This window comes from Streptopelia decaocto, assembly GCF_964273445.1.
Source record: "Streptopelia decaocto genome assembly, chromosome: 10".
NCBI classification, from domain to species: domain Eukaryota; kingdom Metazoa; phylum Chordata; class Aves; order Columbiformes; family Columbidae; genus Streptopelia; species Streptopelia decaocto.
The window spans coordinates 20,911,582-20,938,128 of record NC_138665.1 but is presented as its reverse complement, the minus strand read 5'-3'; the positions used below and the strand labels follow the sequence as shown (position 1 = coordinate 20,938,128).

Genomic DNA, 26,547 nt, shown 5'->3' with positions numbered 1-26,547 from the left:
AGAGCTGGAACCTGCAGACAAACCCAGTTAGTGGTAATGGGTGGCACAGAGAACAGTTCAGCCCCCGAAGTGCTGCAAAGAGTTGTGGCTATGGAGGGAAGGCCACTGGGGACCATGTTCAGCACCGATGGGTAAGTGCTGTGGCAGGCGGATCAAACCGTGTTCTGGGAGAAGAACGGCTCTTCGCAGCAAAAAGCCAACCATGAGAACCAAACTATCCATGTTTCATTGCCTTTTAGTGGCTGTTCTTGCCTGCCCTGCGGTGCCACACAGCGGTTTTGCTCCTTGGAGAGCAGCGGGGACAGGAGCGGTGCTGGTTTCCCAAAGGATACCAACTTCCAACTTAAATTTCCTGGTGGGAGGTGAACTGGGAAGCCAGCACTGACGTGGTCCCTCCTGTCCCTCCTCCCGTGGTGCCACTGACCCTGGGGACACTGGGGAAGCGAGAGCCCATTGCTCCTGGTGAACCTGGGCTGGCTGGTGCCCAGCACCCATGGGCCGTTTCCTCTGGTGTTTGCAGGTAAACAGAAGTACCTCTGTGCCAGCCGGAACGACTGCACCATCGACAAGTTCCGGAGGAAAAACTGCCCGTCCTGCCGCCTGCGGAAGTGCTACGAGGCGGGGATGACGCTGGGAGGTACGGTCTGAACACCCCGGGCTCCAGCACCCCGGCTCCTCCACCTGAACACCCTGGGCTCCTGGGTCTGAACACCCCGGGGCTCCTGGGTCTGAACACCCCGGGCTCCAGCACCCCGGCTCCTCCACCTGAACACCCCGTGGCTCCTGGGTCTGAACACCCCGGGCTCCAGCACCCCGGCTCCTCCACCTGAACACCCTGGGCTCCTGGGTCTGAACACCCCGGGCTCCAGCACCCCGGCTCCTCCACCTGAACACCCCGGGGCTCCTGGGTCTGAACACCCCAGGCTCCTGGGTCTGAACACCCCAGGCTCCTGGGTCTGAACACCCCGGGCTCCTCGGCTGGGCTGGGCCAGCCGGGCTAATCTGCAGATAACAAACCTACTTGGCATATTGATAGTCACTAAATGTCTGGAAAAATGAGGCTGATGGAGTGTAATGAGCCTTGGGAAACATTTGCAGGTTTCTAATACCCAGACTGCGAATTTCATTAAGCTTTTGTTTGAGTTTCAGGAAACAGTCTTTTCCTTAATTTAAAACCTTGTTAGTCTGAAAAAAATGTAAGTGGCTGGGTGAGCGGGATTCTCACTCACACTGAAGCCTTCAGCACAGCAATCCCATGTTAAGAATATTTTTCCCAGGCAGAAAGGGGCATTTTCCTGTATAAGATTACAGCCCCAGTATTTTTCTTTGTTGAAGTTGCTTCTCTGTCCTTGGTAAATATCCTTGTTGCTGTTTTTCCCAAGACTTGTAGCTCCACCAAAATGTGACAATGCCTGTATCCAAAGTCGGAGGTTTTCTGCTCGAAATCTAGAAGCTACAATGTAGATGAGCGAGTGGCTCGTGGTTGAGTTCACTTCATGTGAGAATGAGCAAGAAACCACCCTGAAAAACGGGCAGATGCACCTGCCCCTGCTGAAATGGCCCTGACAGCGGAGGGGGCAGGGGAGGGGTTACCGGGTGCTTTCTCCAGTTTGTTTCCCAGTGTCTGCCCCACCGGTGCTGCCCCAGCCCGTCACCCGTCCCTGCCCCAGCCCGTCACCCGTCCCTGCCCCAGCCCCGTCACCCGTCCCTGTCCCAGCCCGTCACCCGTCCCTGTCCCAGCCCCGTCACCCGTCCCTGTCCCAGCCCGTCACCCGTCCCTGTCCCAGCCCCGTCACCCGTCCCTGTCCCAGCCCGTCACCCGTCCCTGCCCCAGCCCCGTCACCCGTCCCTGTCCCAGCCCGTCACCCGTCCCTGTCCCAGCCCCGTCACCCGTCCCTGTCCCAGCCCGTCACCCGTCCCTGCCCCAGCCCGTCACCCGTCCCTGTCCCAGCCCCGTCACCCGTCCCTGTCCCAGCCCGTCACCCGTCCCTGCCCCAGCCCCGTCACCCGTCCCTGCCCCAGACCGTCACCCGTCCCTGTCCCAGCCCCGTCACCCGTCCCTGTCCCAGCCCGTCACCCGTCCCTGTCCCAGCCTGTCACCCGTCCCTGTCCCAGCCCCGTCACCCGTCCCTGTCCCAGCCCCGTCACCCGTCCCTGCCCCAGCCCGTCACCCGTCCCTGCCCCAGCCCCGTCACCCGTCCCTGCCCCAGACCGTCACCCGTCCCTGTCCCAGCCCCGTCACCCGTCCCTGTCCCAGCCCGTCACCCGTCCCTGTCCCAGCCTGTCACCCGTCCCTGTCCCAGCCCCGTCACCCGTCCCTGTCCCAGCCCCGTCACCCGTCCCTGCCCCAGCCCGTCACCCGTCCCTGCCCCAGCCCCGTCACCCGTCCCTGCCCCAGACCGTCACCCGTCCCTGTCCCAGCCCCGTCACCCGTCCCTGTCCCAGCCCGTCACCCGTCCCTGTCCCAGCCTGTCACCCGTCCCTGTCCCAGCCCCGTCACCCGTCCCTGTCCCAGCCCCGTCACCCGTCCCTGCCCCAGCCCGTCACCCGTCCCTGTCCCAGCCCGTCACCCGTCCCCGCCCGCGGGGGCTCCCAGCGACCCTCGTGTCCGTGGCCGCTGATGGCTGTTGGTGGCCATGGCGACCGCCCGTGTCCTGCCGGGTGGGGTGGGATGGGGGCGCTGTCACCGCCCGGCCCGTGGTGGCGCTGGGCCCGGTGGGGCCGGGTGAGGAGCCGGAGCCGGAGCCGGAGCCAGCGCCCCCTCCACCAGCAGCACCAGCGAGCGGCGCCGCCATCCCCAGCGAGCACGCTCGTATTTTTAAATGCCTTTTTCTGGTGACATTTCCTTAAGTAAGAGAAGACATACACCAGCGTAACCTTCTGCAGGACGCGCTGACAAAATTAACGCTAATACTGCTAGCCCCCCCCCTTTTTTTTTTCTTACGCTCTTTGGGTCACCCTGACCTGTTCTGCCTGGTCTGGTTTACATTTGTTTTCAATGTCGGTTTAAGGCAATTGTTAGAAACATGCACGCTATGAGTTTGTCCACAGTTATTTCTCCCACAGTAGAGAGGCAGAGCATTTGAAAACCCTCCGAAAATCCCAACAGTTGTCTTTAACTGCCTGTTAATTACTAATCAGTGGATGGTACAATAGAGCTGCTGTGACCAGCAGAGCCGCTCGGTGCGGGGAGCAGGGGGAGGAGCTGGCACGCTGAATACCTGATTTAGGGCTCTCTGCTTTGGCACAGACCGGCAACATGTCGAAGCACTTCATTATTGATTGGGATCACTCTGACCTGCAAGCTGAAATCCATTCAATAGAATCTTCTCTCCCGACCAACACTGTAAAGCCAAAGAGAGGGGGAAAAAAAAGTGATAATGCTGGTTTTCTATGCATGGTTCTGCTGCTGCATGGTCCTGTCGCCCTCAGCACCAGCGCAGGTGCCTGCACGGATCCTGTCCCTGTGCCGCTGCACACGCGGTCACACGGATCCTGTCCCTGTGCTACTGTACACGTGGTCACACGGATCCTGTCCCTGTGCCGCTGCACACGCGGTCACACGGATCCTGTCCCTGTGCCGCTGCACACGCGGTCACACGGATCCTGTCCCTGTGCCGCTGCACACGCGGTCACACGGATCCTGTCCCTGTGCCGCTGCACACGTGGTCACACGGATCCTGTCCCTGTGCCGCTGCACACGCGGTCACACGGATCCTGTCCCTGTGCTACTGTACACGTGGTCACACGGATCCTGTCCCTGTGCTACTGTACACGCGGTCACACGGATCCTGTCCCTGTGCTACTGCACACGCGGTCACACGGATCCTGTCCCTGTGCTACTGTACACGCGGTCACACGGATCCTGTCCCTGTGCTACTGTACACGCGGTCACACGGATCCTGTCCCTGTGCCGCTGCACACGCGGTCACACGGATCCTGTCCCTGTGCCGCTGCACACGCGGTCACACGGATCCTGTCCCTGTGCCGCTGCACACGCGGTCACACGGACCCTTCCAGCCCCGTGCACACACGGGCACCCAAGCCCCTGCGTCCTTTCCAGTGCACGCGAGGTCCCTCGAGCACCTGCTGCCCGTGCCCAGCTCTGCCCAGGGACTGCTCGTGTGCGTCCGTTCTCAGGGCAAAACCTCCCACATCTGTAACATTCAGTTCGTTCCACTGGTGGCAGGGCTAGAAAGCTACTGTAGGAGCTGCCAACAGCCTGCGAAAGCCCGAGGCGTGAGTCATACCTGTGTTTAGTCCTAACTCAGGTCCGGTTGCTGTGGTTAAAATAGAGCTCATGTCGTAAAAGCCCATTTGATACTGAGGGAAGCGTTTCCAGCAGTGGAGCGGTTAACACATTTTTTGCCGCACCGTTGCAGTAGTTAATTCGGTTCGGTGTTGTGATGGATGTACCTTATTTTTCATCTTGTCTGTCCTTGATTTCCAGCCACTGGATCTTTATTATGGCTTTGCTTGCTCGATTGAGAAAACGACTTGTATTGCATTTCTGTCCCCACGGTGGGTATCTTGGCTGTGCCTGGGTAACTGTTCAGCCTTGTGCCCGGCCACCTGGGCAAAGCTCTTGTCTTCCTCGCTCCAAGGTGCAGTGTCTGGTCTTTCCTGTGCTTGTGGCTCCTGTGCTTGGACGTGACTGTCTAACCAGCAGCACCGGTACCGGGGGCTGCGGTGAGGGGCGTCTCCTCCTGCCTGTGGTTCTGCGTCCCCTGGCCCTGCTGCCAGCTCCCAGCTCTGTCTGTCCAGCCAAGCTCTGTCTGTCCAGCTACTTTCGGGGGGTTCAGGCTGCCCAGGATGGAGTTCCATGTTCAGCGAGCTCAGCTCACTTTTGCAGTTGCTCTGTATAGCTGTTTACAGTGGAATGTAATTTGCTTTAGCAGACTGAGCTTTTCAGCAGACCTTAATCAATCTGTTCAGTTATCAGTCTTTAATGTTCGTTACTGTTTTCCCATCCTTGCATTGTCATACAGACCTCGGTAGACTTTAGTAGACATGGTTCACTTTCTTTTTGGAATTCACGTAGACGTTCACTAGCAAAGGGCCATGAACAATCATCATAAGAAACAAACTTGATGTTGTTTCAACATTGATAGTTCTTTTTGAGATGTACCGCCTGAGCAATTTGAAATCATTCAGCTGTACCATCTGATTTTATATCATTTGAGTTTTTTAATTCATGTGAGCCAGACTAACTCAGATCCCCTGAACATGTCTGCTATGCTAGTTCTGTTGTAATTATCAACTAAAATTATCATGCCAAGAAAGATTGATAGCTTGATAGGATCTGGTTTTGACAAGCCGCATGTTGATGTTAATAAGGAATCTGAAGAGCAGGCTGTAAGCCGAGTCCTGTTCCAGGCTCTGGCGCTCTGGCTGCAGCCGCAGCGGGTGCGTGGTGCGGGCGCGCTGGGTCCTGCCGCGCTGTGCGGAGCGCTTTCCTCCAGCCCCCAAGCCCTGCACTCCTGAGGAGCTGGTGCTGGAGCCCAGGGTGCTCCTTCGGCAGCTCCAGCAGCGGGGGCGCGGGCAGGTGACAATACCGATTGTCTGTCACCTCGTCATCCTCTGTCCTGTGCTCCCTGGGCGTTCTCACTGGTGAATGTTTTATCGTGAGAACAGCTAATTATGTCCTCTAAGCTTTTTCCCTCCAGTCGGAGCAGACGCTGTTCCGGCATCCCGGTGTCACTGTCCCCACTCACAGCGCAGTCACACGTGCTGGGGTTCGTCCCACCGTGGTCTGGAGCAGTGCAGTGCAGACTCCTGCTGCCTGAGCTCACCCCAGAGTTAAAGTACAACAGATGCCTTGAATTTCTATTTATTTCTGGTTTTGTTCCCAGTGGCTGCTGAGTAGTAGGAGCCACCACCAAGCAGGGGTTTTGCGCGGGGACTGAACATAAGGTGGTCTGTGCCTCCGAAGCGTTTCTCCATCCGGTAACGCTGGCGTTTCGGTGCTGTGTGGAGCAGCAGCTCCGGGCAGCGCACACACAGGCTCCAGGACAGGAGCAGCTCCTATACCATCCGCCTTCACCGCCCTCGCGCGCGGAGCGGCCGGCCTGCGGCTGCCAGCTCAGAGCCAGCCTGGCTGCTGCTTGTTCTCCTCGCACTTCACATCTTTTGGTACTAGATTATTCAATTTTAAGAAAAAATATAACATTTAAACCAAACCACATGTGTGTTCTATACAGCGCTGGTTTGGCTCCATTTGGTCACTGATTATCCACCGTGGAAGATACAGTTTGGGGTTTATTTCCTCCTTTAAGCCAGGAGCTCCTCTCCCCTGCAGCACCCCCAGCTCCGAGGGCCCCGCGCCAGGCGCCGCTGTGAGCCATGGGGTCTGTCCCCGTTCCGCGGGTGGGACGGGGGCTGAGCGGGTGTCCTGCCCGCAGCCCGGCGCCCGCGGCGCTTCCCTTGCCGCTCCTTCCTCCTCCTTCCTTTACAGAGCAGCCTGTCTCACTTAATTGCTCGTACAGTAGATCACCCAACGTGCATTACTTAAAGATCAACGTTTTGATTTACAAAGCTGCACTTTAACTTGACATTTTTATGTTTCGCTGCTTATTTTTCTAATTACAGCTGAAAGGAAATTTGAGATAAGTATCATGTAATGAAGGAGCCAAAACCCCAAGGACAATTGGTTTGATGTTATATTCTCAACTTGAATTAAACAATTGGCTTTTGTTCTGTAATTAATTAGGGTTTATTGGAGTCGGTAAGGGGCGAAGGCTGTTCCTGTCTGCACTAGCCTGCCAGCCTGCGCTGTGCTGAGCACCGTCAGGGAGATGTCACATTGGTGAACACTGACTCCCAAAGAATTCTCAAGTCCCACATCTGAAGCTCTTGGTGTATCTTGCTAGCAGATTAGTGTCTGTAATTAACGCTGAGTGCACAGGAGACACTTCATCCCGGTGACGCGGGCACAGTTGCTCGCTCAGCCCCAGTCCCCCCAGCCCATGCTGCTCCCGAAGCGGGTGAGCAGACCCCGCCACCCCACCGTGTCTGCTCCTGCCTGGGGGCCTGGGGAGCCAGCTGGGGGCCGCCCGCCGTTACCGCGTGTTCCACCGTGCGCCAGCGGAGCGGCTGTGAGCCGGGGCGGGCGGCGGGCGCCGCGGCGGCCCCAGCAGGGACGGGCTTTCATCTGTTTCATCCCGTGTCCGCTCTGGCCTGGGATGGAACAGTCTGACTTGAGCGTCCAGAGGCAATGCCTTTTTTCCCTGGAACGTGACCATCTACTGAGGGTATTTGCTTGCGTTGCTTCCCTTTTTAGTTGCACGTGAGTAGCTGTGCAAATGGAGTCACCTCTTCTCTCTTTTCCCCAGCTCTTCCACTCCATTTCTGAGTGGGAGTTAGTGTGAGGCCAGTCACGGCTGAGGATGTAAATGATGCTTCTTTTCCATATAAGATGAATGAGCAGATAGGTTTCCCTGTGCTGTGCATCCTCCCTTTTGCCCTTAGGTGAGGTCCGCGGTGCCCGGCACTCTGGGCAGCGTGCGCTGAGGGAGGAGCTGCTGGTGCCCATCAGGTTCCCTTTCCTGCTGAATATAAGTGATGGAGCTGGAGGCCAAGAAACCTCAAGTTTGTTTGTTTGTTTTACTTTTAAGTCTTACACTAAGATGCGTCATTTCCACAGCCCGCAAGCTGAAGAAGCTGGGTAACCTGAAGACACAAGACGAGGCGGAGGCAGCCAGCTCGTCCAGCCCCACGGAGGAGCAGGCGCCCAAGATGGTGATGACGCGCATCGACGGGTACGAGTGCCAGCCCATCTTCCTCAACGTCCTGGAGGCCATCGAGCCCGGCGTGGTGTGTGCCGGCCACGACAACAGCCAGCCCGACTCCTTCTCCAACCTGCTGAGCAGCCTCAACGAGCTCGGGGAGAGGCAGCTGGTCTACGTGGTCAAATGGGCAAAGGCCTTGCCAGGTGAGAGGAGAACTGACTAACTAACTAACTAACTAACTAACTAACTAACTAACTAACTAACTAACTAACTAACTAACTAACTAACGAGCCCGTCCCTTCCCCGGCACTGTCGTCAAGGCCCCGCTTGCATTGCTGGGGTGGGTTGGGAGGAGGGTCCACAGCCTGTCCCCCCATCGCTCTGCTCCTTGGGGAGCATCTCCACGTGCACCCCATGTGTAACATCTCCGGGAAGCAGCCGCGCAGCCCTGGGTCTGTCTCCTGCGGGTGGCTGGTGGGTGGGAGAGGTGACGGAGTCTGTGGAGAGGGGTGGGGGGGGCCTGTCCCCGCTGTGCAGACCGAGGGGCTGCGGCTGTCAGGGCTCGGGCTCTCGCGCTCCTCCCGCTCCCCGTGCCGGGTTCTGCTCCACGGGCAGGGCCGTGGCCACCAGACCTGCAGAAGGCTTCTCAAAACCATCATTAGCCCATCCCGTAACCCACAGGGAGTGGTGATAGTTCCCCCGGGTAACTCAGGCGTGTGATATTTCATGATGTGAAAGTGAGATGGGAGAAACTGGGCTGGAAGGAGCTGAGGCTTGAGAAATGGAGGAGATCCTTCCTCACCTTTTCTGTATTTCATAGGCCAATTAATTGTAAAATGGCAAAAGAGAGAGATGAAATCCCAAAGACCTTCTTCCTGGCAGTCAGGTTGCTCTTGTGTGACAGGCTGCTGGAATGTATTTATGATGCATTCAGAGTTGTGTTATGGGAGTACATTATGGCTGGAAATTTTCCAAATAGTAATAGCTCTCAGGTGCTGTAAATGAAAACATCCTGGTGATAGATGTGTTTCACTGAATACGCGCCGTGGTTCTGAGCACAGAGGTTACCGGTCTGTAACACGCCGCCTGTTGCATGTTGTAATCCTGCCAGGGAATGAGTGAAATCACAGAGGACTGAGATCACTGTGGGTGCAGCGGGAGCCGCTTCACCCCCCGCACCCCCGAGCTGGGGCGTGGGGCCGGTACCAGCTCCCTGCTCCTGTGTGCGGGTGCTGTGACCACGGAGAGCACCGGGGCAGAGGAAGTTTGCCACCGTGTGCCAAAACCTGGCGATGAGCTGCAGGCAGATGTTTGATGTTCCCAGAAATGTGGCAGCCCCCCTGGAAGCAGCTTGACTGGTGGCCCTAGGGGTGTTAGTCTGCATATGCTTAAATGTAGAGTAGCCCCTTCTGTTTCTTATATTCTTGAGTCAGAAAAGGTTCACCTGGCATGTGAAGCCAGGGACAAATTGTGCTTTTTCTGCTGGCTTACCTATGCCAGACATTAAGACTTTTCCAGAAAAGTACACAGAGATACGACCAAACCTGACCGGCAGTCCGGGGCTGAGGTTGGACAACTGCGGTAGCGCTAATGGAAAGGGAGAGTGCTTTGAAAAACAGTTTTCATCAGAACCACCCCCTTATCAAAGGCTTTTACTCTCCTGTGCTGCAGCTGATGTCTGACCCCGTGTGCGTGGCAGCACTGTGCTGGTGCCCGCCGCGCCAGCAACGGCATCTGGGCAAAACTATCCTGCATCTGGGCGGTCACCACGCTCTGGGCGGTTACAGTATAACCACAAACCCTCTGCAGGGCAGCGGGTCCTGTGTGGAGCCCGGCTCCCCGTGCGGGCATGCTGCGGTGGGACGGTGCGGCCACGGACCATCACATCTGGTGCAGGTCTGACCGTTACCATCACATCTGGTGCTGGTCTGACTGTTGGCATCACATCTGGTGCAGGTCTGACCGTTGACATCACATCTGGTGCTGGTGTGACTGTTGGCATCACATCTGGTGCAGGTCTGACCGTTGACATCACATCTGGTGCTGGTGTGACTGTTGGCATCACATCTGGTGCTGGCCTGATCGTTACCATCACTGCTGGTGCAGTGAAGGCACAGCCTGTGCGTTTTCCCAGCTTTTCCCAGCAGCTCCCTCACATGTGCCAGTGCTGGAATTCAACAGTAATGGCCACAAATTCACCTCTTAGCCACAGTGCTGACGTTCTCCAGGGAGGCAGCGAGCAGCCGCGCAGTGCTGGTGCGGCGGAGCCTGGCGGTGGCTCCGCAGCCCCCGTGCTGGGCAGCAGGTTCTGCTGCAGGTTCTGTGGGCGCTGGGGCTCCTGGGCGCTGGTGAGGGACAGGTGAGGGACAGACGGCTCTGCCCAGCGCTGCCCTGCTCTGCACACGCTGTGGCTGCTTTGCTTTTTGGGCAAACATGCAGAATCCTACCGCCCAGCCAGAGGTGGTCTGCTGGCTGTAATTTATTTAAATTACATTTTGGTTAACGAAGCAGAAGCGTGTTCGGGTCGCAGCCCGTGGGCTGGCTGGGCAGCCTGGCGCTCGGCGGGCTCGGTGGCAGGTGGTGCGGGCGAACGTGCGCAGGGACAGGAGTAATGGAAACAAAACCCGAGCAATTTAAACCAGCGGGATGCAGTTGTTTTTACCAAAACAGAAAGATCTTCCCGCAGTGCACTGGGAGGCTGGAGGCTGCTAATGAAGGCCGCTGCTGACGAGGTGCGATGGGAGCAGAGCGGAGGGCGGGAGCAGCACAGGCTGCCTGGGCTGGGGGGACAGCGCCTGGGGTGGCGCCATGAGCACATGGAGCACAGCAGCACATGGCACACACCACATCAGCACATGGCACACACACACCACATCAGCACATGGCACACACACATCACATCAGCACATGGCACACACCACATCAGCACACGGCACACACACACCACATCAGCACATGGCACACACCACATCAGCACACGGCACACACCACATCAGCACACGGCACACACACACCACATCAGCACACGGCACACACCACATCAGCACACGGCACACACCACATCAGCACAGGGCACACACCACATCAGCACAGGGCACACACACATCACATCAGCACACGGCACACACACATCACATCAGCACACGGCACACACACATCACATCAGCACACGGCACACACCACATCAGCACATGGCACGCACACATCACATCAGCACACGGCACACACACATCACATCAGCACACGGCACACACACACCACATCAGCACACGGCACACACACACCACATCAGCACACGGCACACACCACATCAGCACATGGCACGCACACATCACATCAGCACACGGCACACACACATCAGCACACGGCACACACACATCACATCAGCACACGGCACACACACATCACATCAGCACACGGCACACACACATCACATCAGCACATGGCACGCACACATCACATCAGCACACACACATCACATCAGCACAGGGCACACATCACATCAGCACAGGGCACACACCACATCACATCAGCACATGGCACACACCACATCAGCACAGGGCACACACCACATCACATCAGCACATGGCACACACACATCACATCAGCACACGGCACACACACATCACATCAGCACACGGCACACACACACACATCAGCACACGGCACACACACATCAGCACACACACACCACATCAGCACACGGCACACACACACACATCAGCACACGGCACACACACATCAGCACACACACACCACATCAGCACACGGCACACACACATCACATCAGCACACGGCACACACACACACATCAGCACACGGCACACACACATCACATCAGCACACGGCACACACACATCACATCAGCACATGGCACACACACATCACATCAGCACACGGCACACACACATCAGCACACACACACACATCAGCACACGGCACACACACACCACATCAGCACACACACACCACATCAGCACACGGCACACACACACCACATCAGCACACGGCACACACACATCAGCACACACACACACATCAGCACACACACATCACATCAGCACACACACACACACCAGCACACACACACCACATCAGCACACACACACCACATCAGCACACGGCAGCGCGTCTCCCAGGCTCCGTGCACAGCCCCGCGGGCAGCCCGGCACCTGCTGGAAGCCGCCTGTCCCCAGGCAGGGCGGCAGCGTCCCCCTCCCCTCTCCCCGTTAATGAGGCACAAGCATTGGCTACACTAACCACAAGCAGCCCTGAGCGTCAGTTAAGAGAGAAATCAGTGTAAGGGTTTTAGTTTCCAGTGGCTGGTGCTGCCGGGGGGAGCAGGAACTCGCACCTGTAACTTCCTCAGCCTGGTAGTACTGGCAATAAATTAATATTGGTTAATAGGTGATTGTTGACCTTGCATCCTGCAATGAGCATCACCTGTATACCGAGTGATTAATACACAGCATGGTGTTGCTGCACTTCTTACAGGGAGGCTTCACCGATACCCTAGGAAGAAAACAGCATTAGGTAGGAGTGCTTCTGAGTTCTGTGTGCCCGCAGTAGCAATATCAGCCTCTGTCCTGTAGAGAAAATTTGCTGTATGGCCCTTTGGACCCTATGCAATTGAAATTCTGCATAGGAGAAGGTAGAAACAAACTGTGGTTTCCCTGGAAATGAAAGATTAAATAACCACAGCTTGCCAAGGAAGCTGCTGAAACAGAATGAGAAAGTCTGATTAAATCCATGAAATCTGTCCACTTCAAGGTAGGTGGAAGGAGTATGTCGTTTCCCTTTTCTAGATGAATAAATTCAGTGAAGGTGTTAATTTAGCTCAGCACTCAAACACGTTGGTTTAAAGATAATTGTAACTGGCAGCAAATGCAAAGCCTTCAGTTTGTCCCCAAAGCTGTCAGGAAACAGTCTGTGACAAACGGGGGGTCCGCAGGACGGGGGCGTTGCTGGGGACAGGGACGGGGGCGTTGCTGGGGACGGGGGCGTTGCTGGGGACAGGGGCGTTGCTGGGGACAGGGGCGGGGGCGTTGCTGGGGACGGGGGCGTTGCTGGGGTCAGGGACAGGTGTGGCACAGCAGCCACAGCCCTGTGGGTTTCGGCAGCTGGCACAGGTGTGATCGGGAGCCGCGGCACCTGCTGCCGCAGGACCTGGTTATCAGAGCCATCCCGAGTGTGCGTGTCCTGGGGAGCTCGGGGTGCTCGGGGCTCCAGGCCGTTGCTAGCTTTCCTCTTTCAAATCTGTTGCCTCATACTCTAACTCACCCTTTAACTATAATGATACAACCGATGGTGCATCCTTTTCCATTCTCTGGACAATAGCATTTCCAGACACAAAATGAGTATTTTTTCATAAATAAAAATGCTACTTTACGGTAAGGAGATGTTGCTCCGCTGCCGATTCCCAGGAAGATGCCGCTCTGGCACAGCGTAGCGTCAAGAGGGGAGATAATGCATGTGTTTCCAAAGCAGGCTGCCTTGGGATCGTTCACAAGGAAAAGGTTATGCATTGATCTTTTTCAAATCATCACTAATTTAATTTCACTTTTGCTGTGATTCCTTTCTGTAGAAGGCAGCTTCTCTTGGGCTCTTCAAACCGTGCCCGTACTAACAATTTAACAATGTATTGCGGTGTTAGGTTAGTATTTATTTCCATTTACAGTGATTTGGCCATACCTCAGCCGAGACGCCTGCAGGGGGAGGTTCCCAGGAAGCGATACGTGCCTGATCTCTGAACATCAGTTTTGTTTCAAGGCGTTTCAGCTCAGGAACTGGAAACAGTGATTCCTTTTAGAAAAATCGGCCACTGTGTTTCTAGAACTTGTTTTTGTGGACAAGCAGAGAGTGATCTTAAAGTCTTGTAACAACAAAGCCCTTGTGTTCAAACACCTTTCCTTAAACACTGATAAAGCTTGCACAAATATTTTTTTTTCAGCGAGCGTAATTACAAGGTAATGAACGAGTGCGGGAAAACGCTTCTCCTGGCACCGGTGAGGAGCAGGGAACCCGGAGCGGCGGGTCGGGAGGCGGGTGCGGGGCCGGTCCCCCGGGGCGGCTCTGGCGCTGGTTGCTGGAGCACCGCGGGTCCTGCCACGCGCGGTGGCGCCGGCAGCGGCTCTGCCCTCCAGCGCCTCTCGGGCCACACTCACTGGAAGCCCTTGTGTCTCTTTTGAAGACAGAGCATCTGCTGTCACAGATACGTTCCTGTTAGCGGGATTCCCTTGCCCGCGTGGCTCAGAGCGTCTCTCCTGGGGTGCGTCCCGGCGCCCCGCGCTGGGCCTGGCCAGCGCCCCCCGCAAACCGCGCAGGGTTTGCCCGTCGCTCTGCGCTTCCGCCCGCTGCTCCGTGTCCGCCCTTAACAGAGCTTGGCTGCTAACTCCCGCTGAGGACAAGAAGCGTTTTTCCTTCTAAGAGCAATTTTAAAAGGGAAAACTCCACCTTATGGATTGGGGGGTGAGTGTGTAGCGGACTGATGGGACGTGCATCCGCGTCGCCGTGCACCGGTGCGGCCGTTCCTGCGCGGCGCCGGGCAGGGCCGGCCGCCGGCTCCGCCGCAAGAGGCTCCGGTTCTCCCATCTCTGCAGAGACTGAGCAAGGAGGAGCAACAGCGGCAGGTCTGGAAGGGAGCTGTCGCTGTGGATGGCCTGGGCCTTCCTAGGCGCTGAATGAATCTCTGACCAAATTTAAAGTGTTTTGATAGCAGGCAGTAGTGTAATTAAATTTGAAACCCCGATTTCGACACGTGCGCCAGAGGAGTGTGGTGGGTTCCGTGGGTTCCCCGGCTGCCCGGGTGCCGTGTCTGGACTCGGGCGCTGCCGTCGGGGCGGGCGCTGGGGCGGCGCTGGGCCGGCGCTGGAGGTCACCGCGCGGGGCGGCGCCATCGCACGCAACCTGCAGCTTTTCAATCCACTGGCGTGAAAGGTGAGAGGAAAACTTACAAATGTGAAGCAAGTTTAGTCGGCAATAAAATGCCATGTGCCCGGTTGCAGTTCACAGCTTCCCAGGCAAGAAACAGATGCTTGCCGCAGTGGATCACAATTATACACTGGAGGCGTTAGAATTGCTTTAATATTTGATTGAAATAACATATGATTTTCTTGAAACCAGATTGCCACAGAGGTGCACCAGAGCTAACCCAAACAAGTGATAAGCTCAAACAAACCTTATTTCACAACAAAGGCAAAACCAGGCGACAGAAAGCAATGAGAAACAGGGGTAATCCAAAAGGAAGCAGCACTCCGATGGCGTTCAGCCCGCCGCGGGTGCTGGTGGGATGCTGTTCCTGCAGTTGACACCCAGAGTGGTGATCCAGCCTGTACACTCACCGACACAGGGAAGCGCTCAGGGCGCCCCAACACAGACCCGCTCGCCCCGAGGGCCAGGGCTCCCCGAGGACAAACCCGCCCGGCTAACCACAGATATCTGGAAAAAGCACAGTGTTGGGGTGGTGTTTGTGCGCGTCTTGCAAACACGCCCGGGGTTTAGCTGCGCACCGCCATCTGGGAATGCTAATTTGAATTTAATTGATGTTTTTGGTTAGCCTGCGATTCAACGGAGGTTTTCATATTCATTTTTATAGTAATTAGATAAATGCATTGTGTATTTGACAGAGAAGCTGGAGCAGTCTGTAACCCTGTGATGAGACCTCAGGGTTACTCACTGGTTACTCACATCATGGTGACAAGAGTGCTGCAGCAGAGCTGGGGTCTGCACAGAAACAGCCCTGCTGGCTGCAGCAGCCCAACACCATCTGTAACATCCCCCTTTCCTTTTTTTAATAGGATTTCGCAACCTGCATGTGGATGACCAGATGTCAATAATCCAGTACTCTTGGATGGGCCTGATGGTTTTTGCTATGGGTTGGAGATCTTTCACCAACGTCAATTCCAGGATGCTTTACTTCGCTCCAGATTTGGTCTTCAATGAGTAAGTGCAAAATAGCAATCCAATATTGTGCTCTGTCTGGGTCAGACTAGATGAGAAATGAGAACGAGACAAGGAATTTGCCTATGAAATGTGCAGCCTGAGTCACGGTGCTCTCAGAGAGCCCAGCAGCGCCCAGGAGGGCCCTGTGCGTCCCCTCCGAGCGCTCTGCTGGCATCCCAGAGCCAGCAGGAGAGCTGGAGTGTCCCTGCTGGTCCTTCCTCCTGGTCTGTCAGCCTGGCCGTGGACCAGCAAGGTGGAAATGTGTAATGCCAGGGCGTTCTCTCTGATGACTTAGAGTCGGGGAGGGCTTATTGACATGAAGGTAGAGGAGCTTAAAGCCAATAACTGGGCACAGCAGCACGTGAACCCAAACGTGCTGTGAGAGCTCCGAGCTCAGCTCTGTGTCCCTCGCGGCCAGCCCGGTTTGGTGACCCCCTGCAGCCTGTCTCAGGACGCAGAGGGTCGCACAAACGCTGCAGTCCCAGGTGGACCCCGTGGTGACACACGCGCGTTTTGGACAGCGTTCCCCTCCTGCACACAGGCCCGTGGCTGCCGGCATCCCCGAGCAGCGCTGGCTGGGCCGTGTCCTGCCCACGTCACGCGACGCTGTCACCTCGAGCCGTGCCTGACGCGTCTCGCCCCACAGGTACCGCATGCACAAGTCCCGCATGTACAGCCAGTGCGTGCGGATGCGGCACCTCTCCCAGGAGTTCGGCTGGCTGCAGATCACGCCGCAGGAGTTCCTCTGCATGAAGGCTCTGCTCTTCTTCAGCATCAGTGAGTGCCGGCCGCACCGCAGCCCTCGCGCTGTGCCACGCCGGCCGTGTCGGTGCTGGCCCTGCGCACGCGCTTCCCGGGGGCTGCGGGTGTTCCCCTCTGCGGGTGTTCCCCTCTGCGGGTGTTCCCCTCTCCGCGTCGTTCTGAGCTGCTCACAGACGTGGAGCTGCTGTGGCGAGGAGGCCACCAGCCAGCCCGTGGTGACCCGTCCCACCGCTGCCGAGCACAGCACCTCCCGGGGGTGGCTCCTCGGCCTGGCCGCTGTCACCACGGGGACCTCTGAGTGTCACCTGCTGAGTGGGAAAGCAGCGCTGCAGTCTGTTCTCTTGCCTGTCTTGTATAACGAGCGCTGAACACGCATCCTTGGGCTAGCAGTAGTCCACTGAGCTGGTCAGAGGCCCACAGCTGGTGGGCAGAACTTTCTTCTTTGGTCTGCACTCACCACTTCCTCAGCCTTCCTCTTCCTCTTGCTCTTGTGTTCTCTTCGCTGTCTGGGTAACCCTTGCTGTTTCTTTACCGTGTTCCAGTTCCAGTGGATGGCCTGAAGAACCAGAAGCTCTTTGATGAACTTCGAATGAATTACATCAAGGAACTCGACCGTATCATTGCTTGCAAGAGGAAGAACCCTACGTCCTGCTCTCGGCGGTTTTACCAGCTCACCAAGGTCCTGGACTCCGTGCATCCTGTAAGAGAGGACAGTGACATGTCTGTCTATAGACATAAGAAACAACAAAAAAAGCAGCTCTTTACAGGGAGAATGATCCTTGTCTGGAGATGTTGGTTGTCCCCACCAGTGGAGGTTTCCAAGATGCGGTGGGACAGGGCACCAGGGGGTCTCATCCACGCTCCCTTTCCCAGGAAAGGTTGCACCGGGTGACCTTTCCAGGTCCCTTCCAATGTGAGCTATTGGATGATTCTGTGGTTCTTTGGGTTGAGCTCTTGGCACACCTTTGCCGGGTCAGCATTGCCGTGTGCTCCCAAAGTAAGCGACAGGGAAAAGACAGACGCTGAGTGTGCTGTGGGTGAGTTATGTGCGCCTGTCACCGCCTGCAATAACCACTTGGGTTTATGAGCAGGTCTGGGCGCGGCAGGGCAGCGGTGGCCGAGCAGAGCAGGTCTGGGCACGGCAGGGCAGCGGTGGCCGAGCAGAGCAGGTCTGGGGCGGCAGGGCAGCGGTGGCCGGAGCAGAGCAGGTCTGGGCGCGGCAGGGCAGCGGTGGCCGGAGCAGAGCAGGTCTGGGCACGGCAGGGCAGCGGTGGCCGGAGCAGAGCAGGTCTGGGCGCGGCAGGGCAGCGGTGGCCGGAGCAGAGCAGGTCTGGGCGCGGCAGGGCAGCGGTGGCCGGAGCAGAGCAGGTCTGGGTGCGGCAGGGCAGCGGTGGCCGAGCAGAGCAGGTCTGGGCGCGGCAGGGCAGCGGTGGCCGAGCAGAGCAGGTCTGGGTGCGGCAGGGCAGCGGTGGCCGGAGCAGAGCAGGTCTGGGCGCGGCAGGGCAGCGGTGGCCGAGCAGAGCAGGTCTGGGTGCGGGCAGGGCAGCGGTGGCCGAGCAGAGCAGGTCTGGGCGCGGCAGGGCAGCGGTGGCCGGAGCAGAGCAGCTCTGGGGCGGCAGGGCAGCGGTGGCCGAGCAGAGCAGGTCTGGGTGCGGCAGGGCAGCGGTGGCCGGAGCAGAGCAGGTCCCGGTGCAGCCAGGTCCAGCACCCGCTCCACGCTGCGCCGGGTCCTCCTGGAGAAACTGCTGCCCAGGGGCTTCTCACTGACCAAACGCTCTTCCTTTCGCAGATTGCCAAGGATCTGCACCAGTTTACATTTGACCTTTTGATAAAGGCCCATATGGTGAGCGTGGATTACCCTGAAATGATGGCCGAGATCATCTCTGTGCAGGTTCCCAAGATCCTGTCTGGAAAAGTCAAGCCCATCTACTTCCACGCACAGTGACCTTCCGAGGGACCCCGGTTATGCCGCCGCCTGGGCCACATCCTGCCGGTTATTTCTGCACTACCGCACTGCAGTGCCTTGGGGAATCCCGCCGGCCCCGCGCACGGACGGTGACGAACGGCGACCTGCTGGGATTCCTGAGATGTCTGTTTTCCTGAGGTACCTCGGAGCTGAGCTGCCCACCACGGCTTCTGCCCGGTCTGGCTGGCCGTGCTGGCACAGGGACGGTGGCAGCGGCACTGTGTCTACATTCTCTTGTTTGTGTGCTTTTCGCAGTGACTTTTAGTGGCCCAGGGCCATGGCAGAAATGCCAGCAATTGTTGGGTTTGGGCTTTTGCTAAAAACAAGACAAGAAGCAGTTGGAACCTAGAAGCTGGAGTGCGGGTTACCATACTGGCCTCCTTTGGGACTTCTTATTTGCATTATGGTGCTGGGAAGCAGGTGAATTAAAATACTGCAGTAGAGAAACAGAGCAGAGTTGTGTGGAAGAGGTGAGTGTGCATCCTGATGGCCTGGCAGGACCTGCTCTGGGTCGGAAGCTGCCGGGCAGCACCGCGAGCACAGCGCCTGCAGCCCGCGGACCAGCGCTAACGGTGATGAGCTGATGCAGTGTCACAGGGCTGCCGGCACAAGGGCTGGAGGTGACCTGCGGAGGTGCCCAGCGATGGCGGATGGCTGCTGTTCCCACCTGGATGTGTCTCCTACAGCCAGTCAAGTGCCTGACGCCCTCAGACCTCACGCTGTCCCCTTCTGCGGTGGCACCGCAGCCCCTGCCCAGCCCCTCACTGGCTCTGCTCCCCTCGGTGTCCGCATACGTGGCTTTCCAGCTACGGATTTTCCTTTGTCACAGCTGTTCTTTCTGCTGCCAGCAGATGCACGTTCCCGGCGCAGAGCAGCAGGACCTGTGAGGCCACGGGCCGCTGGTGGTGGGTCCTGTCCCCGGGGAGGTGGCTCTGGCACCTCTCGTGGCACTTCAGGGGTTTGCAAAGGAATCGCCGCCAAGACCTAATGCTTTCCTGAGCGATGCGCGCAGCTCCTGCTAATTGCAGCGCTTGATTGCAGCCCAGGGTGGCACCGCCCCGCGCGCGCCATCCCACACCTGCTGTCCCGCGGTCAGAAGGAAACGCAGACCCATCTGATGCTGATGTTCAGATCTGTTTATTTGCTGAGCTCCGCTGCGACTACAAGGTGCCCTTATGCCGGCAAGTCGGTGCCAGGGCACATTTGGTTCTTTGGCGAGCGAGGGTTGTGCTGCCGCGGCACGGAGCGATGCTCGCGGCACGGAGCGATGCTCGCGGCACGGAGCAGTGCTCGCGGCACGGAGCGATGCTCACAGCATGGAACGGTGCCCGCGGCACGGAGCGGTGCCCGCGGCACGGAGCGGTGCCCGCGGCACGGAGCGATGCCTGCGGCACGGAGCGGTGCCTGCGGCACGGAGCGATGCCTGCGGCACGGAGCGGTGCTCGTGGCATGGAGCGGTGCTCGCGGCACGGCCGTGCCCGCCCGGAGCAGCCCCGTGTCCTCGGCGCAGAGCCGAGCGCCGTCAGACGCGTGTGAGACATCGCACCGCGCTGCCCTGTGTGAGAGCGGCTGCTCCTGTTGGTCGGGTGTGTGTAAAGGCGAAGGGAAGGGGTTTGGGCCGCTGGCGCCTGTCCGTGCGGTGCAGGCAGCGCTGGTGCCTCTGCTGCCGGGGCGGTTCGGGACCTGTGTCGCCCTCAGCTCTCAGGTGGTGCCCCACGGTATGTCTGGGTTCTTTGCGAACTCCCAGTAAGAACAAACACTTAATTTTTCCTAATACTTTTCTGTCATGCTATGTGATTTTCATTGAAGGAAGGGGTAGGGAAAAACAACTCAAAACTATTGAAGGAGAGGATCTTTCTTTGTGGTTATTTGTAATGGGTTTTCCTCCCCTGCTGGATACGGCTCTGACCGTGCTCTTCCTCCTGAAATCCCTTTGTATAGGTGGCAGCAGAATGTGTAGATAACCTTCCTGAATGATGGTGTTCTTAATAACTTTTCCTATTTTAGAGGGCAGCGAGCATTTAAAACGTTGATATGATCTACTGATACTTGCAAATGAACCAGTAAAAAAGATCCTGCTGATGCGTTCTTCTCTTCTTGAACATTTTATGGCTCTTAGCAGGATACAATAAATAACCGGGTTGGCAGTGCCCTGATCTCTGTCATCAACTGGAGGATGTTTACGAGCACTCTGAGTGGCTCCTCTGGAGAGCTTTGTGTTCTGCACAGGCTCGTGTCAGTGAGGTGTTCATTAGCTAATGACACTGGAGGTATCCTGCTGGGTAATTTTCTGCTGGGAGTTTGTGAAGAAAGTAAATTAACAGGGATTTGCATGCGCTGATGTGCTGGCGGGAGCCTGGCGCAAAGGCAGAGGGGTTGGGAGGGGCGGTGCGTGTGCCGCCTGCCGGAGGGCGCGCAGCCCCGGCACCGCGCTCCCTGCCCCCCCAGCGCCAGATTCACTGCTGCCACTGCTTAGCCAAAAGTTGACTTTTTATGATGTTACTGGAGGGATGAGTGGAGGATGTGGGTACCAGGATCACTGGCACCTCTGTGTGTATTTGCTGGGGGGGTTAATGCTGTTGCCTTGTTTATTTTCATGAGCTGCTGCAGGAACTGGGGAAAAAAAGAGACTTAAGAAATACCAAAGTCCAGATCCTGCCATATGTCTTTATACTTTGTGTTTTCTTGTCTACTTTTGCTTTAATAAAGCAAAAGACTGTCACCATCTTCACAATCATGCAGAAGCTGTTGCTGAGGTTTCGCAGCCGCTGTCCCCGTCCCCGGCGGTTCCTCTGCTCTGGTTTAGGTAGGAGCTGTCTGGGCTTTTGCGCTGGCTTAACCCGGGTCCTGGCTCAGACCAGCAGCTCCCGCCAGAGGCAGGAGATGAGGAACACGAGTTGCGGTCAGCCCGGGAGCAGCATTTTTGCACAAACAGGTACAATTTCCTGAGCTACAGGGCGCAGGTGAGGTTGTCCTCGGTTATCGCCATTGCCGCGGTGCTGGTGCAGGTGAGGTTGTCCTTGGTTATCGCCGCTGCCGCGGTGCTGGTGCAGGTGAGGTTGTCCTTGGTTATCACCGCTGCCGCGGTGCTGGTGCAGGTGAGGTTGTCCTTGGTTATCACCGCTGCCGCGGCGCTGGTGCAGGTGAGGTTGTCCTTGGTTATCACCGCTGCCGCGGCGCTGGTGCAGGTGAGGTTGTCCTTGGTTATCACCGTTGCCGCGGCACTGGTGCAGGTGAGGTTGTCCTTGGTTATCGCCGTTGCCGCGGCGCTGGTGCAGGTGAGGTTGTCCTTGGTTATCGCCGCTGCCGCGGTGCTGGTGCAGGTGAGGTTGTCCTTGGTTATCGCCGTTGCCGCGGTGCTGGTGCAGGTGAGGTTGTCCTTGGTTATCGCCGCTGCCGCGGTGCTGGTGCAGGTGAGGTTGTCCTTGGTTACCGCCATTGCCGCGGTGCTGGTGCAGGTGAGGCTGTCCTTGGTCATCACCGCTGCCGCGGTGCTGGTGCAGGTGAGGTTGTCCTTGGTCATCACCGCTGCCGCGGTGCTGGTGCAGGTGGGGTTGTCCTTGGTTATCACCGTTGCCGCGGTGCTGGGGATGCTGGGCTGGGACCCGAGGTGTCACCTGCCAGCACCGGCTGTCCCTGCAGCCCCTGCGCTGTCACTGCGCTCACCGAGCTCGCTCCCTGGTGGTTCACTAACGTATGTTAAACAGATATATAGATATATATATATATGAAGGCATGCCCCATTTTATATTGCTAAAGATGGTATCTATTTAATGCTCTGAGAGAGTTTATTTTCTGATTGCACATTGATTGCAACTAAACATCCTTCAGGAGATGAGTCAGTATGTGCCAATACTAATGGAAACTTTTAATGTAATGATTTTTTCTGGTTGGGTGCAGCCCAGTTTCCAAAGGTCCGTCCTTCGGTGCCGTGACCGGAGTGCAGACTGGCGCTGTCTGCTGTCAGGAGCTGCTTCTCCAGCTCGCTTGTAGCTGACTCTGGTTAGACAGGGACAGTATTTGCACCTGGGGGATGACAGTGTCCTTTATTTCCGCCCTCTTCAACTGCACAAAGTGTCCTTGCACTTTCAGGCACAATCCTGGGATTCTGAGCTGGTCGCTGTTTTCTGAGTGTTTCCAAGTTGACTTTTCGAGGCACAGAAATCCCTTCTCAACCATGAGGGTGCCCTGTGCCCGGGCAGCTCACAGGACTCGTGTTCATCCCCATTGAACTGCAGGGGAACCTGCACTCGGGATGGAAAAGCTGAGTATCTGCCCCACACATACAACCACAGCAAATTCACAGTAAGCTGCTCTCTGTGCCAGGTATTTTGTGTTCCGTGGCAATTTAATGCTGGTTTTATTTGTTAACATGTCTCTGTAATAAAAAGAGTTCTCTATATTGATATATTTTGTTCTCTTTGTAATAAGCCAAAAAGCTCATTGCTGGTGCCTTTTTGCCTGGGAAGGACTCCCAGCCCACAGCTGTGCTCACGGGGTAACGGAGCAGGATGTCTCTGCCGTGGCTTGTTGTGCCGCAGCTCAGTGGAGTCATGCAGCAAACACTGCGGGATGACCAGAAGAAAACGGACAAGTAGCCCGTGGAGTGGGCAGAGAGACTTTCGGGTGCAACGCCGTGGTTCTTTCCCCAAGCGTGTGTGTCCGTGCTGAGCTGGCAGCGGCCTTGGCCCGGCTCGGCGGCCGGGGCTGCCCCTCGCTCCTCTGCGGGATGGGCGATGGATTCGAAGCACACACGTAGCATTTTATTATGGTTGCAGCCCTGCAGTCTTTTCCAGTCACCTTCCAGAAATGGCAGCGTTTTGCCTAAATTAATAGCATCTGAGGCCAAATTCTGCTCCTAAAGAAGGATGATAGTTGGATTGCTGCCACTGCTCTTCTTTGTTTTAATTGGACTATGATCTGGCCCTGAATGCGCTGGATAAAGAGAACAGAGACCTACCGTGTTGCCTGGGGGCCGTTTCCTCTCGTAAGGGAGAGGAGCCGGCCGGGCAGCGGGACGGGGCCAGGACCGCTCCCCATGGGGGACACGCGCATACGCACCCGCTTCTGGACCGGTTTAGCCCCGGCTCGGTCCCACGCGGCGCTGGGCCTGTGCGACACAGCCCAGACCCGCACGCTTGGTGTTCGGCTCCTTTGTACCCTTAAAATCTGTTGTTGTTCTAAGCACAACAACGGCAGAATCTCGTCTGTTGGGACGCTGCTCTACGTGTGTATTTGGCTTCTGTTTCAGTATGTGCATGAAAAACGTTATCTGGTGTGATGAATATTAGCTCTCAAAGATGCCAGGGACAAGTGGGTCGTTTTCCAGTGGACAAGGCTGTATGTGGGGTTATTCATATAGGCTGTTTTCAGTCAGATTTTGCTAGTAATCATGTCTGAACTGTTTATTCATTTACACATCAATTGACTAATCCTTTCATATATGCCTCTTTGGGTCTTTTAAATTTAATTTCATTTGATTAATGTATTTCTCAAAGCAAGGAGCTAATAAAGGCCAGTGTCCTCCTCCTTTTGTTGTTGTTTTCAGTATCTTTATGAGCAGTTGTAAATCCATTCTGCTGGAACTTTGTTATAAATTTGACCTGCGCTCTCCGAGTAATAAAAAAGCCGGCTTATCATAGCCCACGTTTCAAATCCAAAGCACAGATGTGAATGCTGCTCAGGGCCAAGATTTCGTTCACTGGGAGACAAATCAAAGAGCATGGGAAGAACATAATATCAGTGCACAAAGCGCCGGGGATGGCTGGTGTGTGACTGCCCAGCGGCGGGACAGGCGCCGGTACGGGAAGCAGAATGTGCTCAGCAGCGCAAAACCCCTCCCCGCCTGGAGACGTGTCACATTAGTCACCTGCAGAGACTATGATCCTGTCCCTTTATTTGAGCCACACTTAAAAACGAATGCGTTATTTCCCAAGTTCACCCTTAATCAGCACTGAACAACCCAGCGCTGTTCTCAAGTACCTGTCAGCATCCTTTAGACCCAGTGTCCTCCTGTCCCGTCAGCATCCTTTAGACCCAGTGTCCTCCTGTCCCGTCAGCATCCTTTGGACCCAGTGTCCTCCTGTCCCGCCAGCATCCTTTAGACCCAGTGTCCTCCTGTCCCGCCAGCATCCTTTAGACCCAGTGTCCTCCTGTCCCGTCAGCATCCTTTAGACCCAGTGTCCTCCTGTCCCGTCAGCATCCTTTAGACCCAGTGTCCCTCCATCAAACTCTCACGCAGCCACTAACATGCTCCGGGACATTGCGGAGCCGCTGGTCCAGCACGCCCTGGGGGGACAGACTTGTCCTTCAGGTGGCTCTGGGTCTCCCAGCCCGTGTCCTGCTGGCTCCAGCCCCCGTGGTTCTGCAGTTTCCCTGTGTGAGCAGAGCAGGAACTGAGTCGGATCTTCTGCAGGGGGTGGGTCTGTCCAAAAGGGCAAATTCGCTTCACCTGAACTGGTTTTGCTCCGTTACGTTCCAGCCGTTTCTGCTGCGCGTCATGATCCGCCCACCCAGCGTTCACCAGGACCCGCTAGTTCCCCCGAGAGCCCCCAGCCCCCCGGTGCAGCTCGGGGCGCAGCGCTGCCCCAAGGGACGGGAGACGCGCTCGGGCCAAGCGCTCTGTCCTCGAGCTGTCCCGCTCTGGAGCAGAAACCCGCTCAATCTCCACAACAGCCACGCAGTTCAGAGAAACAGCACTTTGCAGGGGGAGCGGGACGTGCTGGGGGCCCGGGGGCTGCAGAGCTGCACCGCTCGCTGGCTCTGTCGTCTGTCTTTGGGCCTCCGCAGCCCCGCCAGCAAACAGCCGCTGTCCCCAGCGGCTCCGGGCCCTTCCCGGGCTTTGGGGTGACAAGCGCAGTGGGACCACGTCAGCCGAGCCTGCGGGGCTGCTGGACACGGCCCTGTCCCCTCAGCAGCGGGAGCTGTGCCCGGCAGGGCCATCCGAGCAGCACAAACCACGCCAGGAATCAATCTTGCTGCCTTTTTTGGTTTTTTTCCCCCTGAAAACATCTCATGTCAAGCAGCCCTAAAATGGCTCCATGCTTCAGAGCCGTCTGCTTGCCTTTGTCCTCAAGTGGGAAATCTTTGAAACAGAAAAACTGTTCCATTTCCTAAAGGAGCTGCTGTAAACACACATTCTGGCAGCGGTTTGCCTCCCTGGGAGCCCTGCACACACCAACCCAGCTGCACCAGCAACCACCTCCCATCAGCCTTCCGGGTTTGTGGAGCCCGGGGTGCACCGAGCCCCGAGGCTGCCCCGGAGCGGGGAGCTGCTCTGCAGGGGCATTTCAGAGATGTGGACGGGACACAGCGGGCACAGCCCAAACCCGCCCCCACAGCCCCACGGACACCCACCAGTGCCGAAGCCCCACGCCGCGGGGTCCCCGCTCCTCCAGCCGCAGTGTCACCGTGCCCTCACACCCACCAGTGCCAAAGCCCCACGGCGCGGGGTCCCCGCTCCTCCAGCCGCAGTGTCACCGTGCCCTCACACCCACCAGTGCCGCAGCCCCACGCCGCGGGGTCCCTGCTCCTCCAGCCGCAGTGTCACCGTGCCCTCGGGCGGCTCCTCCATCCCCTCGCCCAGCCGGGCTTGGCCCCGTGGCTGGATCAGTGCATGGATGGGGAGAACGACGCTGCACATGCAGCCCTGGCCATGCACGTTGTGCCTCAGGATGCGGCCATCTAGCTGTCCTGTGGCTGACGGTGTCCTAAAGCACCTACTGATCCTGGTCAAAGAACAGAAACAGGGCCAGGGCCACCAGCTTTCTGTGGGTCCAGGACTGCAAAGGGGTATTTAAACACAGCAACTGCAGACTGTGGCTGGAGACGGCTGTTGTTTGCACAGCCCCCGGTGGTAAAGGACTCCCAGCTGTGTGAGGGTGTGCCTGAGACCACAGGGGCTGCTAACGAGCAGATTGTTTATTAAGAAAGCCCTTTAAATTTAGTTTCCCCAATTTGCACCACATAAATTTTGCAGCTCCCCCCAGGTCGGGGCAAAGGGAAGCCCAGGCTGCCCCGGTGCCTGCAGGGAGCCCGGCCGCTCGGCTCCCGCTGCTGCAGTTTGTGCCTGGGCACCGCCGGCACCCCCGTGTCCCGCGGGGCTGGAGCAGCGGCCGCAGCGCCCGCAGGCCCAGGGGTCACGCTGACCCC

At 57.2% G+C, this 26,547-nt stretch overlaps 1 protein-coding gene across 7 annotated transcripts in view; it reads left to right on the top strand.

Moving 5' to 3' along the window:
- The window catches only part of AR (androgen receptor), a 48,965-nt gene extending 25,040 nt beyond the window's left edge, over positions 1–23,925 (top strand). The window contains exons 3-9 of one of the 7 annotated variants that reach the window (XR_014184926.1): positions 521–637; positions 7,643–7,930; positions 15,524–15,668; positions 16,315–16,445; positions 16,973–17,130; positions 18,220–21,364; positions 21,680–23,925. Coding sequence is in view for 1 of the 7 variants with exons in the window: in XM_082061645.1 (XP_081917771.1) it covers positions 521–637; positions 7,643–7,930; positions 15,524–15,668; positions 16,315–16,445; positions 16,973–17,130; positions 18,220–18,375 (995 nt within the window). In the remaining 6 variants the exon portion in view is untranslated. Of the gene's footprint in view, positions 1–520; positions 638–7,642; positions 7,931–15,523; positions 15,669–16,314; positions 16,446–16,972; positions 17,131–18,219 lie in introns of all 7 variants that reach the window. The other 6 variants (XR_014184927.1, XR_014184928.1, XR_014184929.1 and 3 more) reach the window with 6 other exon arrangements.
- Positions 23,926–26,547: the final 2,622 nt, after the last annotated feature.